Genomic DNA, 17,095 nt, shown 5'->3' with positions numbered 1-17,095 from the left:
CTTCCCCGCATGCAGCCTGCGCCCCCCCTAAATAATCTTGCGCCCCCCCAAAGGGGGCACAACCCCCAGTTTGCGCACCGCTGCTATAAGTTACGAGTATATACTATATGTAAGAAAAGTCTAGAGCAGCTCCCTGAAAGAAACAAAAATAGATTTTGAATTAACCAAGACATTATTCTTTAGTGTGTTCCCCACATGCTATGTAAAATAATTGTCTAAAGTACTGCAGTGTCACATACAAACTGGCTTGCGATATCAGATTTATTTTTTTTTTTTTTTAAATGTCATATCAAAAACAGAGGTATCAGCACAAACGGCAATGCTATTACTTATTACATTTTAAAAAAACGGTCAATACAATGAGAATGTATTATTTTAAACACATCAATATAAATAAAGATATTCAGAAACTAAGCATAAGGAAGGTAAATAGTCAATTTAAAACTATGCTCATGTTTTTGTCCCAGTCTTTCTTCTTCATCCAAGCACTCCTTATAAAAAATCAGTTTGTGCCTCTACTATTATAGCCTGCCTCTAACCTGCCATAGCTGGTAGAGCCCAAATAGTTCCACAGGCAGTTTTCTAAAAATGCTTATATAAAAAAAAAAGGGTCAGGATTAATTACAATAGGAATTTTGCCTCCTTAAATTAGACTCAATTGGTACAGTCGAAGTGTTACGCCGATGCTCGCCACAAACCGGGACCGGACCGCGGGGCTGAGGTGGGGTTATATAATCACCGACCTGAGTCCACGCAGACTGATCCGGAGTGCGCAGTTCGTAGTCGTACATCGCAGGGTCAGGATTGGAGAAGGCAGCATCGTCGTTATGGAAGCAGGAGTTCGGCAACAGGTAGTCAGGATTTCCCCGCTTCAGCTTAGGAGCGTGAGCGCGGGGGTGGCTTCTGCGCGAGGAGCGGCCTCGGCCCATGACGCCGATCTCAGCAGGAGGAGACAGCAGGCTGGCCGAAGTTCACCGCAGGGCAGCGTCGGGTAGAACCAACGCTTCAGCGCAGAAGTCCAAGGCAGGTCACTGCAAGAGGATCGCAGCAAGCCGCAGGAAAGGAAGGGTAGCCACTGCTAGGAGGGAATGCAGCAGGTACCGGTGCTGGCAACACGCTTCAGCACAGACGTCCCGGGTAGGCCACTGCAGGAGAATAGCAGCAGGCCAGTGCTGGCATCAACGCTTCAGCACAGACGTCCAGGGCAGGCCACTGCAAGGAGATAGCAGCAGGCCGCAGGAAAGGAAGGGTAGCCACTGCTAGGAGGGAATGCAGCTGTACCAGTGCTGGCATCAACGCTTCAGCACAGACGTCCAGGATAGGCCACTACAGGAGAATAGCGGCAGGCCACAGGACAGGAAGGGTAGCTACTGCTAGGAGGGAATGCAGCAGTACCAGTGCTGGCATCAACGCTTCAGCACAGACGTCCAGGGTAGGCCACTGCAAGGAGATAGCAGCAGGCCAGTGCTGGCAACAACGCTTCAGCACAGACGTCCAGGACCAGGCCTCTGGATACTCAGGAACTTGGAAGGTAAGAACGCTAGGAGAGAGGCCTGGGGTGGTTTGTGGCAGAGACAGTAACATAGAGGTAGGAATAGTTATGCTCGGCGCTGGTTCAGAGCCAACGCCTAGAATATAAAGGGCGGAGATCCAATCACAGGAGGAGGGTGTGTGAGAATTCCTCCAATGAAGTAGCACAGGGCAGAAGCTGCAATGAGAGGCAGCACCTCTGTGCCATAGATTGCCAGAGGAAGCCTGCAACTGCACAGGTCTGCAAGGCAAAAGTCAAAGCCAGTAGTGGATTCCTTACACGAAGGCAGTATAAATATATAAAATAAATATATAAAAAAAAACTAATATTGTATGGCTACATTAGAATGCTCATTCTGAATGAAGTGTTACAACCATTTCCAATTCATTTATGGTTTGGACTTGGACTCATTAACAATTATACAGGACAATTTCCTCACAATGTGCAAATTAACATACAATGCAGCCACGAGTATTAGAACTCTTGCCTGGGAGATTCTGGGGCAGTCACACAGTAAATGCCTCAACATCTCTGTGAGATTCTTAATGGCCCATCGGATTAATACAGCAGGGGTCCCTGCAGTCCCATTAAGTTTGAATGGGACTGCAGGGACCCCCCGCTGTGTTAATCCTATGGGCCATTAAGAATCTCACAGAAATGTTGAGGCATTTACTGTGAGACTGCCCCAGAATCTCCCAGGTAAGTGTTCTAATACTGGTGCCTGCATCAGTAAATGCCGGTAAAATGACTATCCGTCAACACAAATTTATTTTCTGGATTTCTGTTAAAAAATACTTTTAGTACAACTGTCAACTTTAAAGATAACGGTGGAATTAGGCTTAGTAGAAGTTTTGGTGTGTGTATGCTTTACCCACAATACAACTTCCAACAAAGTAAATTGTCATTATAACATGCTAAAAAGTGTATACTAGAAACGTGCAATACTTTCATACAAAAAAAAAAAAAAAAAAACTTCCATTTGTTGATTTCACCCTAAACATGTTATGCCATACAGTAGTAAGACTTACTGTTTTCGCTCCCGGGGCAAGAAAGATTTTGATCCAAAAGTATGGACCCCACGCAGAGCGACCGCAATATCTTCAGAGCTGCAGCTTTAAGGTTCTTAAGCCGTGGCTCCGAAGACAGTATGTCTTAGTACATTCTGTATGTTTTCAGTAGCTACAAACCTTTAGATTACTTACCTAGTGCCATGGAAAAGCCTATTTGGGAGCCATCCAGTTTGGCAAGTACTAACCCAACAGTGCAATACCATGAAATAATGGGTGACTAATGCAGGGCTGATCTTGAAGGACTACATTTCCAGACCGTTTTTGTATTATGAAGTTATAGGCTCACCTTAAAGCTGCAGTTCAGTCAATATCCTGCATGTGTGTTATTTTTAATAAATCAGTTCTGTAGTAAGAAAAAATACTTTTAGCATTTTCTGTTTTTAAAAAACAACTTTGAAAGACCAATTTTCTTGTATTCTATTTTAACAACCATTTACTAAGGCACTGCCCCTTCATCTCCTGTCACAAGCCCTGGCACACCCCTTTGTCAGCCCTGCCCTCCCTCTAGCACATGTCAGTGCAGGAGTGCTCATGAATATTCATGAGCTTCCACTGAGTGACAGAAGCAGAGGAAAAACATATCCCATATCTAAAGATCAATTTATTTCGCCAATCAATTCATGGAGAACGAATTGACTGGCAGCTATACAGTTCTTTATGTAATTAGAGATTGCCCACATGAAACTATTGAATTTAAAAAAAAAAAAAAAAAATTAAAAAAAAAAAAAAAAAGACTGAACTGCAGCTTTAAGGTAATGTCACTGCTTTAGAGCATTTTTAATAGGACAGTTCTACCATGAGAAAAACAGTTCTGAAAGATAGGATACATTGTTCTCAGATTCTGAAGTTTAACACTCCAGTCCCCATGGAACACGGGGCTATCATTAATTTAAAAAAAAAAAAAAAAAAATTTGGATTTAATCAATTCCAATTTTTTGTATGAAAAAGTTTGGCAAGGGAAGAGTCATGTTGAAAAAAATTACCTTTACTACAACATAGAGGAAGAATGCAATATCACAATGACTGATCTAAGGTCAATAATTGTGTCATTGTGGCAGTGAACTACTTAAGTGGATGAACTACAGATAAAAATTAGAGGCAACAAAAATTGTTCAAGACAGAAAAAAAAAATTTTTATCAGCAGGAACAAGAGTGACATCTTGTGACATCTGTTCAAAGCATACACAATCATAAAACAGCATTTACATTTTAAATATATACTTTTACTAAACGGAAGAATCAGGAGGGGAAAAAAAACACTTCAAAGATGCATCAGTGTGAGAAATATTTCTGATGACAACTGAAACGCAGTAATAAACGAGAATATACAGTATACTTTCTGTAGCATTTGCTTTCCTAGTGTGAACAGATTCAGACGCTTATCATCCAGATTAAAAAAAAAAAATGTAAACTGAACTTACTGTAAGAACAATACTTGGCTTCTTGTGCCTGCGGCTGTTTGTAGTACACCTGGCATTCATTACAGTAAAACAATAGATATATTTATTCATTGGATATCTATTTTTTTCTTTTCACATAAAAAGCATTGGGTTTTAGCATTCCATTATTTTAAACTCTACTTTTATTCTCAATACGCATGGCAAAATGTTTTTGTTGGCAAGTAAAAACGCTTTCTAAATACTACGCACTTACCAGAATGCCCTCCTACTGTCGCTGTACGTTTTTCCCACTTACCAATTAGATTATAAGCTCTTTGGAGCACCGACACCGTTTCCTAAATGTTACTTTTATGTCTGAAGCACTTCTTCCCATTATGAATTATTCGTATTATTTGTTATTTATATGATTGTCACGTGATTACTGCTGTGAAGCGACATGTAATGGTGCTATATAAATAAAGACATATTGTACATACATACTACCCAGTAAATTGTTGCGCTAAAAGGGCACATCATTCTAGCACCATTTAATAATGATGTGCAAACAGTATCCAGCACAATCTGGCGCACTAACACACGTATTCCCATTTATACAGTATGATACAGTTTGACCAAAGCTTTTATTAGTCAATTAAACTGATCCATTTTGTCTAAAACTGTGTTTCCAAACTCCAGTCCTCAGGGAACCCCAACAGGTCAGGTCTTAAGGATATGCCTGCTCCAGCACAGGTGGGTCAATCAGCAGCTCAGTTATTTTGACTGAGCCATCTGTGCTGGAGCAGGGATATCCTTAAGACCTGACCTGTTGGGGTTCCCTGATGACTGGAGTTGGGAAACACTGGTCTAAAACATATCCCTTTGCAACCTAACATGTAGACACTGTTTCCCTTACAGCAAGACCTCCAGTTGTAAGCCTACTGTAGGGGAACAAAACATGTAATATGTGACCCAAATTGATTTCAATGCATGTCAGTGTTTGAAAACGTTACCACTTGCACAGCTTTGGGCAAAGCAGGCATGTTGTGTTACATTTCTTTAAATGCCTTTTGCATTGTAATACAATATAAAGAAAAAGGGAAAAAAAGGATATTTAGCAAGCTTTAGTATTTTTATTTTTTTTACTAACTTACATTAGAGACCTGTACTTACTTTTAAACCATCAAACACAATCTGCGCATCTTAAACCTATCACTACCATTAGTGCATTGTGATATTAGGTAGGACTGCACCTTAAACCATTGAGTGCAAGCTAATTGTGGTTTCTAGCAGAACAGCAATTTATTGAAAAGACAATTTAAGGGCTTCTGGCAGGAAAGAGAAAAGACAATATTGCATGATGTTCTTTTGTCCAAAATAAAGCATGGCTATAATAGGCTAAAAGCTAGTTATTTGACTTTATTTGCTTGTAGCTGTTTTTATGTGCTGAATTCTCTTCTTCCTGATTCTGAATTACAGTAAGTAGTTAGGTAAACTTGATAATTTTCAGTAACTTTTTGCTTACAAGTTGGAAAAGCTACTGCACATTCCCACTTAGGAGAGCTGAATCATTACTAACAATATTGTAAGGACATGAAAAAAATTGGAGCATAAAAGTATGGAATGTGGTGTTTTTTTTATGTTTGTTTTTTAAACTCACTCCACTATTTATTTTATTAGGAAACAGAAAGTCACATTCAAAGTAGCGTCGTGCTTTAGATTTGTAATTAAATAGCTAAGTGTAAATGTCATTGTAATTATGAAAGTTATTAGTGTTTACTGCACTAACCAGACTGAGTATTGCCCTATTTAAGTTTTAGTTCTTTATTACCTACTTTGTGGAAGACCGAATGTGGCTGCACCCAATATGCACTACTATTTACAATGCTTTTTCAAAAGTTATTTTGATTTTAAACACTATTCGCATTCAGTATTTCGTTCACAACTAGTCAGTAAAAGAAAAAGATACTGTATGAATTTAAAAAATGTGGGCATTTTTTGTAACCACCTTGTATTATTTCCTATTTATTTATAAAATATTTTACCAGAAAGTAATACATTTAGAGTTACCTCTCGTTTTCATGTATGTCCTCGGCATGGAGAAGCCAATCATCTGATTACCTTATAACTCCAAAGGAGCAAACATTATAAAGCAAGAAAGGAGGAGGCTTTAATGACATCCATATAAACCTTTAAAGAAAAATATAATATGCTCTAATTCTAAGCCAGTATATTCAAAGAATTACAATATTTTTGAAAAGAGTACACAAAGGTATCTTCGAAAAGTAACCTTGTAATCTCTGTAGCCAAAAATGTATATTATTATAAAAAAAGCTCTATTAGGTGTAGCTTTAAATCAGTGGATAGAAAGTGTTTGTGCAAGAGAATAACGGAGAGTTTACTTCAAGTGATTCGAATTCCACCTTTGCACAAATAATCACCATCCCCTTGTATATAAATGATTTGCTGTCCTGTTGTCTCAGCCACCAACACCACATTCTATTTCATGATGTGTCTTAGTAAGATAATATTTAGCATGCATGATATAATGGAAAGTGAGGATCTCAAAGAATAAAAAATATCATCAACTGAGACGCCTGCCATCAGTTGATATATCGGGGGGTTATCATTACCACAAGGCTAACTCCTATAACCCTTGATGCAGCTATCTCCATTCACGGACACTCCCTTTTTAGTAAAATAAATCGGAGAGGAAAAGGGGTGTTATTTTATATTGAAGACTCCTAACAATGTACACTTATGTACAACCCCTCCCTCCCCAAACTCATCCTGTTTTGAAATGCAAGTTGGGTAATTGTGCATCCCCTTCTCTAAACCCATTCTTATTGCTGTAACACAAAAAATGGTTAACTATGAGGTAAGTCGCCCAAAAGAAATTTACTGGATGCACACCACGGATATAAAACTTAACATGTATTATTAAAGTAAAACAACCATCACTAAACATATACAATGATTGGGTGTAGGCATGATATAGGGAATGTCTAACTATATTGTCATATTGGCATTTATTATAAAGCCATGGTTTGGTAATCATATAGTAATCTAGTGTTTGTTAGGTCCTGTCGCTGCAGATTTTAGACAATCTTCAAATATTTTTTTAATCTCAATTACTGTCTTATCCCAAGATACACATATTCTAGATGTTTTTGTAGCCTTCCTCTCATGATGTAGTGTCTCCGTGGCTACTTTGGATGTTCCCTCTTCCAGCTCACCCTAGAGGTACTGTAATTGATACAAAATATCTTAAACCCACTACTAAGTAGGGAGTCACCTAGAACAGCGGTGTGTAAACTGGGGGGCGGGTGATTTTTTGGGTGGGGCACTGGCGGGTGCAGAGGTCCCGCGCTCTTCCCCAAGGCATTTAAATGAAATGCCTGGGGACTGTGCGAGGCCTCTGCAACCTCTACTTACAGAGGTTCAGCCGGTTTCAGGATGCGTGACCTTGGCAACGCCGCTGGGTCGTGTGATGTCACGGTTACTACGGTAACGTGATGTCAAATGATGCTGCGGGTCATGTGACACGAACCCGCGGCGTCATATGATGCTGCACGAGGTAAGGGAGGGAGGGCACACCAACAGAGGAGAGCAGGCTGGGGGTGGGCGGGCAGCAGCAAATAAAGTTTGCACGCTCCTGACCTAGAAGATTTGGCCAGTGACTCTCTGCAAGATGCAGCTTCTACATTCATCCGGCTTTAGTTAGGCTGTCCAGATTCCTGGGATGCTTATGTGCATCTGGGCTCCTTAACAGGTAATACCGCTTAAAATATGTGCAGATGGGGATCACCTTGCATATCGCGTCGATGAGTTCAAGGAGTTATGCCGCTTGAAGATTAGTTTAAGAACGCAGACCATGTGGATCATCGAAGCGGCCAGTGTGTTTTCCATTCGGCCTGCACTAAGTTTCATGTGTTCCAGAAGCATCAATAAGTCAAGACTCGATCACGGGGGACCTCCAGCGACAGTCACCATGGCTGCATGGTGCCAGAGTTTCAGGGGGAGATAAAATTGAAAACACCCAGTATAGACTACACTTGCTGCGGGCCTGGAGAGTCCTTTTAAGAAAATAAACTACTGCTATGCTGTAGGAGAGGAAAAAGAGTGTTCTGAAGGTGAAAGGCGGGTCTTATGTATCAGTACCTGAAGATGAGTTACCTGTCCTACTGGGCTGATGGGAGGAACTACCCCTATTCGGGACCCACTGCCCTGTGGGGAACAGAAATTTTAATATAATATTAAAGAAGACATAAAAAGAAGAATGCTTTATAAGTAAAAAGCAAAATCTCAATGTCACAGAATGTACTTTCTGTATCAGAAGAATTTCTCAGAAAGCTTCACCTCGAATATACTGAAACGTTCATATACAAACTGTAACAAACAGTTTAGGAAGGATAACAGAGGCTCATTTACAGAGAGTCAGCACGAGTTCAAGCTGGACTTAAAGAGGACCTACTTTTGCCTTGTTCTAGATGCCACCAAAAAGTTGGTGGGGGGGAGGAGAAGTTTTAGCGCAAGGTTTTACCAACATGAATGTTTAGACTTGGTAACTTATTTTGCAACTGTTCAATAGATTTGTGTAGCGACAATATCAACTACTGGTGTTGCTACTGATGGCATTATTACTTAAACATCTTAAACATCCTACATTTTGTATATCCTCTTATATTGATAAACGGATAATAAAATCCTTTGAATATAATCCCTTCTTTGATACAATCCTGAGTAGAAATGGGTTTATATGGAGATAGCAACTACTTGGAAAGTTCTGTATAGAAAGTGTAATAGCCATGCTAAATTCTAAGGTGCAATAACACTCCTCAACCTCTTCACATGCAGCTTTCCCCCCTCATGCTCAATTGGAAACATTTAAAAGCCGAGGGATGTGGTTTTTACACACTCATTCTGTGGCATGTGCTTCTTTTAGAAGTTTAAATTTCTTGAAGCAGGAACACGTGTGAAACTCCGCCAGGTGAATGCAGGGGAAAAACAGTAGAATTGCAGGCGCACCACCATCCAGGCCACAGACAAAAGAGGGTGACTCAATATTTGCAGAAACTATGGTTAATTGAAACAAGTTAGGCAGAGGAAAAACTACCTACATGTTTCGCGCTGCCGCTTGTTCACGGTCTAATTTATTCAAGCCTCTAACCTTCATTTTTGAATGCTCTGCAGACCAGGAAACAGCCTGTTTTCCCGCCGAAGGGGGTTGCGCTCTGAATCAAGGAAACGTGTAGGTCGTTTTTCCTCTGCCCAATTTATTACAATAAACCATCGTTTCTGGAAATATTGAGTCACCCTCTTTTGTCTATGTGGACTGGATGGTGGTGCGCCTGCAATTCTACTACTATTTCCCTACTTTGTGTTTTACCAACAAAAGCTTCACTGTTTCTATTACCAGTCTGTAATGAGGATATAATTTGTGCAGTAGTAAAGCATTGTTTCTATAATTAGTCCTTAATATGCCTATAATTTTCATGCCATATTAGATTACTGTAAGGGCCATCTTAAAAATCTGCATCTTATAATCAATTGTGGAAATCTTCTAATACCAAATCAAGTCCTACAAAATTAAATAAATCCGGTCATTTTAACAGCAATTATGTTAATTAAATGGAAGTTTGTATCAGTTTATATACTTCAATTTGCATTTGCACGTTCACATGGCAGTCAAGTACAACAGGCTTAAGCTGTAAGAAGCTGCAGTGTTCTTATAACAAAATATATGCTGATAGAGGGACTGCTCTCTTAAAGCAGCAGTTATAGCCGACTTTCCCCTCCCCCCCCCCCCTTTAATACGATCCACACAATGATAATTAGGTAAGTTGCTGATCGATCGAAGATTCGGCTCAGGACTTCACAAAATGTCTGTCAGTACAGCAGAAAAGGACCAAAGATGAAAAGTTCTGTGGGGAAGATCATATGACCAGTAAGTCACTAGATACAATTGGTGCACTGCTAGAGGGCAGGGCTCAAAAAGGGGTGTGCCACAGCCTGTTTCAGAAGAGGAAGGGGATGTGACTTTGTAAATGGTTGCTATAGAAATAAAAAATGCTTGCAACATTATAATACATGAAAAATATCATTCAGCATTTTTTTTTCAATGCTACAAGTATTTTCTCATAGTACAGAACTGATTTAAAAACAACAAATCTACATTAGGTTTTTGCTTGGTCTGCAGCTTTAAATAAGGTGTACAAAACCTTTGATGTGTAAATAAGTTTGTAATATTTCACTGCAAAATATTTGTAATTTTATTTTTTGCGAACTGTGCAGCAAACAACTCAGAAGCATGTTTCTTGTATAGATTTAGCTTTAAAATATAAAAACCATTATATTTGCTATGCACTCAAATAAACAAAAAAAATCTAAAATAAAAGGATTATATTCTCTTTTTTTCTGCATGAGACAGCAATCTTTGAAGATGGCATCCCATGCATATATTTATTTTTCAGAAAGACACAGGAATGCAAAGTACTCATGGAAAAAAAAAACCAGCATCCATTATCATTTCATTTTTCTGCTTCAAATGAAGGTTATATACATGTAGGTTGGTTGACATGGTTCCTCATTGATGACATACAAGTACAGTACAGAGATTACTGAACCTTACATGTCTCTTTAATGCACTATAGCTGCACATAAGAAACAAATCTGCATTCTTCAATGCAGTTACTGAACTACTCATAAACATGAAAACATCAGCATTATTTCACTTGAAGGAAACCTTGATGTTCTAACAAAAAGCTAAAAATTACAAATAATCATAAATCTCCTTGCCAGGTTTTAAATGTTTTATCTAAAAGGTGAGAAAACAAAATCTTTATTTTTACAAAATAGAATAACAGGGATTGCACATTTAATATATGAGGGATGTGAGGGATAGCACTACAAATATAAATGTACTAAGTGCTTTTAAATTTACTGGGACTCCATTTTACATTTTACTAATAAATAGTAGTAGGTGTGAAATTAATTCCCTGGAAAACATTAAGCACATATTTATCCTACACTACATGAAGTTCCAGATTAAAAAAAAAAAAAGCATTGCAATAACAAATCACATCAGGCCTATTGTACTGAAAATAATACAAAATAAATAAAGTGGTTGCTTCAAAATCATTTAATGTACTGAGCCAATCACACAACGTCAAACAATGCGTGTATGTATATGGATGAAAATGTTACTGGGCATACATTGTATAATGCAATAACTGCACAAACACACACACAGAAAATTGTTATAAATATTGAGAAGAATCTTTTGGAGACAAAAGTGTAAAACACAATGTTGCTCTAATGACATAGCATGCTAATGTTTTCCAGCACTGCACCTTTTGAGGGCACACCACCTATACCAATGAACATATTACTTTGCATAATTCAAGACAATGGTCACGACGCAAAGGCTAGGATAGGCAGGTTTAATTAATACACAGATGTTTCATATATATATATATATATATATATATATATATATATATATATATATATATATATATATATATATATATTAATTATATATATATATATATATATATATATACACGCACACACACATTAAATATATATATATATATATATATATGTAACTATATATATATATATGTAAACTATATAAATATATACACACACACACACACACACACACACACATATAAATACATCTGTCATGAACAGCACACAGCCAATTCGCTGCCCTATCTTTCTCCTCCGTAAGGTACGTCAAATTAGTTAATATTTACCCTTACTCTGTCACAATATATACCGTCAATACACTGCCATCACCAAAAGAAATATCAAAAGTAATTTACTGAGTTTAATAATCCTTTTTTTATTAAGAAAAAATTATGTACTTACAACACAAAAATCTGCTGTTGAAAAATGAGTTAAAAAAATGTAGTTTCCGCTGTACAATAAGAGCCCAAAGCATTACTTATTAAAGTTTGGCTTTAGTATTAAAAAGAAATACAGTGCTTAGGTTACAGAAAAGTAGTATTACAAGGACATAGTTACAATAAATGCAGACAGTTTCTTCAAATAAAAGTTCTTCCCAGAGAGGTCACTGGTGTAGGAAAGATGAAAATTCACGTGACCCCAAAACATACCTCTGTTGAATTGTAATTGAATAACTCTTTAGTAAGACCTATATACCCTTTTTCTCCTATTGAAACCAACGTAAGCCCACCGCTATCACCAATCAGCCAATTGGCTGACATGTTCGACCTAAAAGAAACAAAAGTCTTGCGACGTTTTAAAGTTTATCTCAATATATAACAGGCTTCTTAACTTTATTTCTATAACACTTCGACAGTCGCATCTGTGTACTTAACATACACGCCTTCACCTACAATTTGAAAGCCTAATATCTATTTATGAGGAGAAACAGATATCTGTCTTTTGCACCACCTACCATTGCACCCCTTGGTACTCTGTAGAACCCCTCCCAAGAATGCTTTTCCAAGTGTTTTTAAAAGGGTCTTGTTAATCCTTATGTCAGGAAAGCCATATTTTAATCCCATCTCTGGCAAAACAGATGTTGACTCAAGATAACCTCAGTCCTATATAACACAGGACCGGCTTGTTAGGCCATAAAAACAATTCTTGTATTTTTAAGGCAAGTTGTAACCAACATTAACCCCCTGAGTGCCACATTGATTAAAATACCCAATATCTCCTGCCATATTCATTACACGTTAATCAAAATGTCTTTTATAAACTAAACCTGATAAAGTTAACAAAAGCAGTGCAAAGAAAATGAAGAACTAAAACGTATTTAACTAAAATTATTCATGTCAGTTTGTAATGTTTACCTTTTCTTTGACAGGAGAAGGCATGTTCAAGTTGGCAGAGTAAATCAATATCTTCATACTTGTCCTCATTTGCCATTAGCCAGAAACAGTTTTCCGTCATTTCATGAGGTCTAATCTACATTTAAGGAAATATCAAGTTTGTATTGATATAAACTGGTAGCGATCTACAAAAAGTACAATACACTAATGGAAAACGTAAGTCCTTGCTTCCATTACCATGTCACTTATTTTAGTTAGCTTCATATAATCGATACAATATTTGATATAATATAAAAATCTATAATCAAATAAGGCCCAAGGACTATTCATCAAAAGTTACAAAGTAATGTTAATAAATCTCTTGCGCCAATATTTTTACATTATATTTTCTGTTAATATTTAAACAGCCTTCAGTAGTTAGTGATTTTATGAGCTAGTAGACTTTTGACTTTTTAAAAACAACATTGCTTATGACAAATGTCTGTTGTCAAAGAAATATTCTAATCTGCTTAAGGCAGAGCTGATAAAAGACTTTGTTAGTTAAAGGAAAAAAATGTGTGCCGAATATAAATGCAGAAAATCCATCTAAAGTCTAAATGTGTTTTTTCTTTCAGTGACATTGATCGTGTTTCAATTTTCCTTGCATAAGTAAGAAATGTGGAAAAATGGAAAAAAAATTGTTTATTGAAATCCGTAAATCATAAAGGGATGTACATGGCCATCACAAGTTAACAATATGTTTTAGATATGAAAACTACAGTATGTGTCTAGTTAAAAACCTCAAGTTGTTTATTCCCAGAGGTCCTGCCTCAACTCGACCAATGGAACATTTGTGATTGCTCGTTTTAAAGTCCCTGACTATAAAACTAAATGAGTTAGAACTTAATAAATATGCTATTGAATTTAAAACTACCAATTACATAAAAAAAATAGTACCTTTGACCAATTAAGCCTCTTCATCCCAACTTCTGGTTTAAATTCTTTTTTAGGCCTTAAACCAAAAGGAAGTTTATGCACAGGAGAACGCTGCCCTCCCGAAAATCCAGGAGGGGGTGGTGGAGGTGGGGGACCACCAAACATCGGAGGTGGGGGCGGAGGTGGCGGAGGTGGCATAGGACCCCATGATGGAGCAGGTGGAGGAATACCAGCAGATGGCAAACTGCTAGATCCATCTTGTGTTGCAACTACAAGGCCAACGAGTGCTGCACCATTCTAAAAGAAAACAAGTCCATTAAATAAAACATATTTTTCATAAAGTTGTTTAGTGAGAAAGTAAGTCAATGTTTTCTGTAAATTTAGGAAATGATCTGCTTACAGTCCTTCTCAAAAGCAGATGCATACTTCTAAACAATTCAAATTTGCTTTGTAGTTTATACTGCTGTAAAATTGCTTCAAGCAGCAACCACTTAAACATTTTGAAATGGAGGTTGTAACTAAGTGATCGTTATTTGTATTGTTTTTCATTTTTCCAAAAACGTTATTTTTGCTGTGTGTTCCCTAGTTATTGCATCCCTGACATTGGCTGTTAACATGGCAAACTACTGTCTTAATGCGTGTGCAAATAGGAACAATGAGCTTCCCACATTTTTATAACAATATTATTTCCTCTACAAATCTTTAATCACTTAAAAAGCAATGTCATTACTGATTATTCTTTCAGACAAATGATTTAAATCGCAAGCTAATGCATAACATTCAACTGCAGCCAAAATTATTAAAAAGTAAAATTTACTAGAAAATAGCCATTAGCACCCTTTGATACATCGCCTTCCTAATGTATATGACTATGATTTTTATTTTATTGATAAAGTAAAACTGAGGTTACATGTACAGTAGCAAGAGTACTTTAAAGATTCAACATTTGTGTGCTGACTTGCTCCACAGTTTTCTCCTTTCATTTCCATTACACATACCAAACTGGTGAACTATGGATCACAATAAATGATATAGGCTCCTAAATATTGACGAAACTAAAGTACTATATTTTGTCATTTCTCTCCATAACCAAAATAAAAATGTTTACAAAAAGAGTTAATAACTAAATTCAAATTACAAGACAAAAAATGATTAAAGAAAACAAAAAAACTTTTTAAGAGGCGATCAACCCCGTTTTTCCCCCCTTACTATAGAATTGAACCGGGGTTGCTTCAGAGCAACTTTCATTTCAGCTCCGGAGACGCCTTGCTTCTGGAGATACTTACCTCCATAGTGGTTGCCAGTAGACACTCCAGGGTTCACTATGTCTGCTTTTCAAAACTCCCGGGCCCTGCAGCCAAAAGGAAGCTGTGACATCATCCAGTGCAGCTTCCTATTGGCCCATGTGACAAGGAAGCTGAAAACTGCAGTGATACAGGCACCCAATACGGAGCTAAGTATCTCAGGAAACATAGGGGTCCCCGGAGCTGAAATCACTGGGGTTCAGCTCCGGTGATCCCCTGCTTCAAGCCTGCATTAAAAAATTATGGGGGAAAAAGACACAAAAGTGGCTTGGATTGCTCCTTTAAAACAAAGTAAGCTGAACTTTACCATATTAAAAGGTCTCTGTGGCCCCATTAAACATAACCTTGAATGTAACCAAAGCAATCCCAAGCAATGCAGTTTGTTATGATCGCCTGCTAACTTTGCAAGAATTTGCTATGGCTGCCTGAGGCTGGCTAGAGCTTCTAGGTTTAATAAATCTAACATAATAGATATGAACAATGCAACATTAAAAAAAAAATGGTATCACAAATGAAGTTAAGATTTTATTTATACAGTATATTATATTTTCATTAACTTTAAAAATGTTCCTATTAGCATGTGTGAAGTACCTAAACTTCGTCATGCAGAGATTTACCAATGGTGATACTGAACTACTACTACTGATGCCGATTTGTATATTCTTTGTGATTGTTTTTAGAGTGCTCAATAATTTGCACATTGTGTTACCAAACAGTTTTCAACCTTTGCCAATGGATCCCATTTAAAGAGACTACTGTATTAAATTTAATTTCAATCAACCCTCAAAGACATTCTATAACAACACTCACCAGCTTAGGTTTCAGGGGTTAAACAAATATATTTTCCAAACCATACCACTTATGACTGAGAATCAAAATGTATGATGTGTACTTTATTTTCTCCAAGTTCTCTCTCCTTAGCACTCATTCAGCTCTTAGAATAAGTACACAATGAAAAGAAATTGAGACTTCTTATAGTTTTTCCTCTAAATATAAAATGTGTCAAACTGCCAAATTGTATATCTACTTTGTAAATCACAGGTTGCTTTCTTTTTGTCGTGTTTCAATCTGTTTACTTTTTCAAATTGAAAAATTATCAGAAAATGTTCCTATTCAGCTGCAGGTTATCTTTCACTGCAGGTTACCCAAAGCTAAAGGTTCAGCAAAATAAATTGCTTGTGGAATAATTTCCTGTGCGGAGACAAAGATCAGTGATGAATGCCAAATCTAAAAGCTTGAGAGCTCTTACCCTTTGTGGTTAATTACTTAGGAAGTATGTGACACCAGGAGCAAAACCCAAATGAAACATATTTAATTAACAAAAGCCTTAGCAGAAAAAAGATCAATTTAGGCTCACACATGGCTAATTAATACCTCACTATATTACTTTTTGAACCATAATGTGGCACCTAGGAATAGGAAAATTGATAGTAAACAATGCTGGGAGGATGTTGAAAAATCTGAAATCCTATTCTTGTTTGAAAGGTATTAAGTGGAATTTGTTTCAACAGTCATGTTCTTGTATTTAATAGATTCATTTAACATGGTCCATTACCTGGGATTTAAAAGCCTGTAATTCTGCTTGAAGTTCATCGATTTTTTCTTCTTTTTTCTGCAATTGGGACTGGGCCTCTTGGCGAATAGTAAATTCTTCTTCATACTGAAAATCATAGAAATATCATAATGCCATTTTACAAATATAACCATTGTCCTAATCCCCTTTAAACATGTGGATTAAATAAAAATGAATTATACATACACAAAACGAAAACCATTACTTTCATATACATTAGAAACTGTTTTTGGGAATATTCTTGAGTACAGATGTAGCGAGACACATTGTACCCAGCAACATGGTCAAAGAAGCAAAAGTCAGCCGTGATCGAGTTGCAGAGGGTCCATGCTTCCGAATGGGACCCCCAAAGCTTTAATCTTTTGGTGCCTCGACCACCGTGGTCGGATGACAGCGGCACCAAGGACACTTAGTCTGGCTACATCTGTACAACTTATTTTGTACTGGAATGCTTATGGTGTATTGCGTTTTCAATGTATATTTTTGTAGGTTATTTTTGCAGTTACCTAATTAAAT

General features: G+C 37.3%; 1 protein-coding gene across 9 annotated transcripts in view; it reads right to left on the bottom strand.

Moving 5' to 3' along the window:
* Positions 1–17,095, bottom strand: part of DIAPH3 (diaphanous related formin 3) — a 782,005-nt gene that overhangs the window by 462,352 nt on the left and 302,558 nt on the right. For all 9 annotated transcript variants that reach the window (XR_012799927.1, XM_075591046.1, XM_075591039.1 and 6 more), the window contains exons 15-17: positions 16,562–16,666; positions 13,724–13,999; positions 12,809–12,923 (exon numbers count right to left, since the gene is read on the bottom strand). Coding sequence is in view for 8 of the 9 variants with exons in the window: in XM_075591046.1 (XP_075447161.1) it covers positions 12,809–12,923; positions 13,724–13,999; positions 16,562–16,666 (496 nt within the window). In the remaining variant the exon portion in view is untranslated. The remainder of the gene's footprint in view (positions 1–12,808; positions 12,924–13,723; positions 14,000–16,561; positions 16,667–17,095) is intronic.

This window comes from Ascaphus truei, chromosome 3 (assembly GCF_040206685.1).
Source record: "Ascaphus truei isolate aAscTru1 chromosome 3, aAscTru1.hap1, whole genome shotgun sequence".
NCBI lineage: Eukaryota > Metazoa > Chordata > Amphibia > Anura > Ascaphidae > Ascaphus > Ascaphus truei.
The sequence above is the reverse complement of the archived record's forward strand: the minus strand, read 5'-3'. Positions and strand labels throughout refer to the sequence as shown.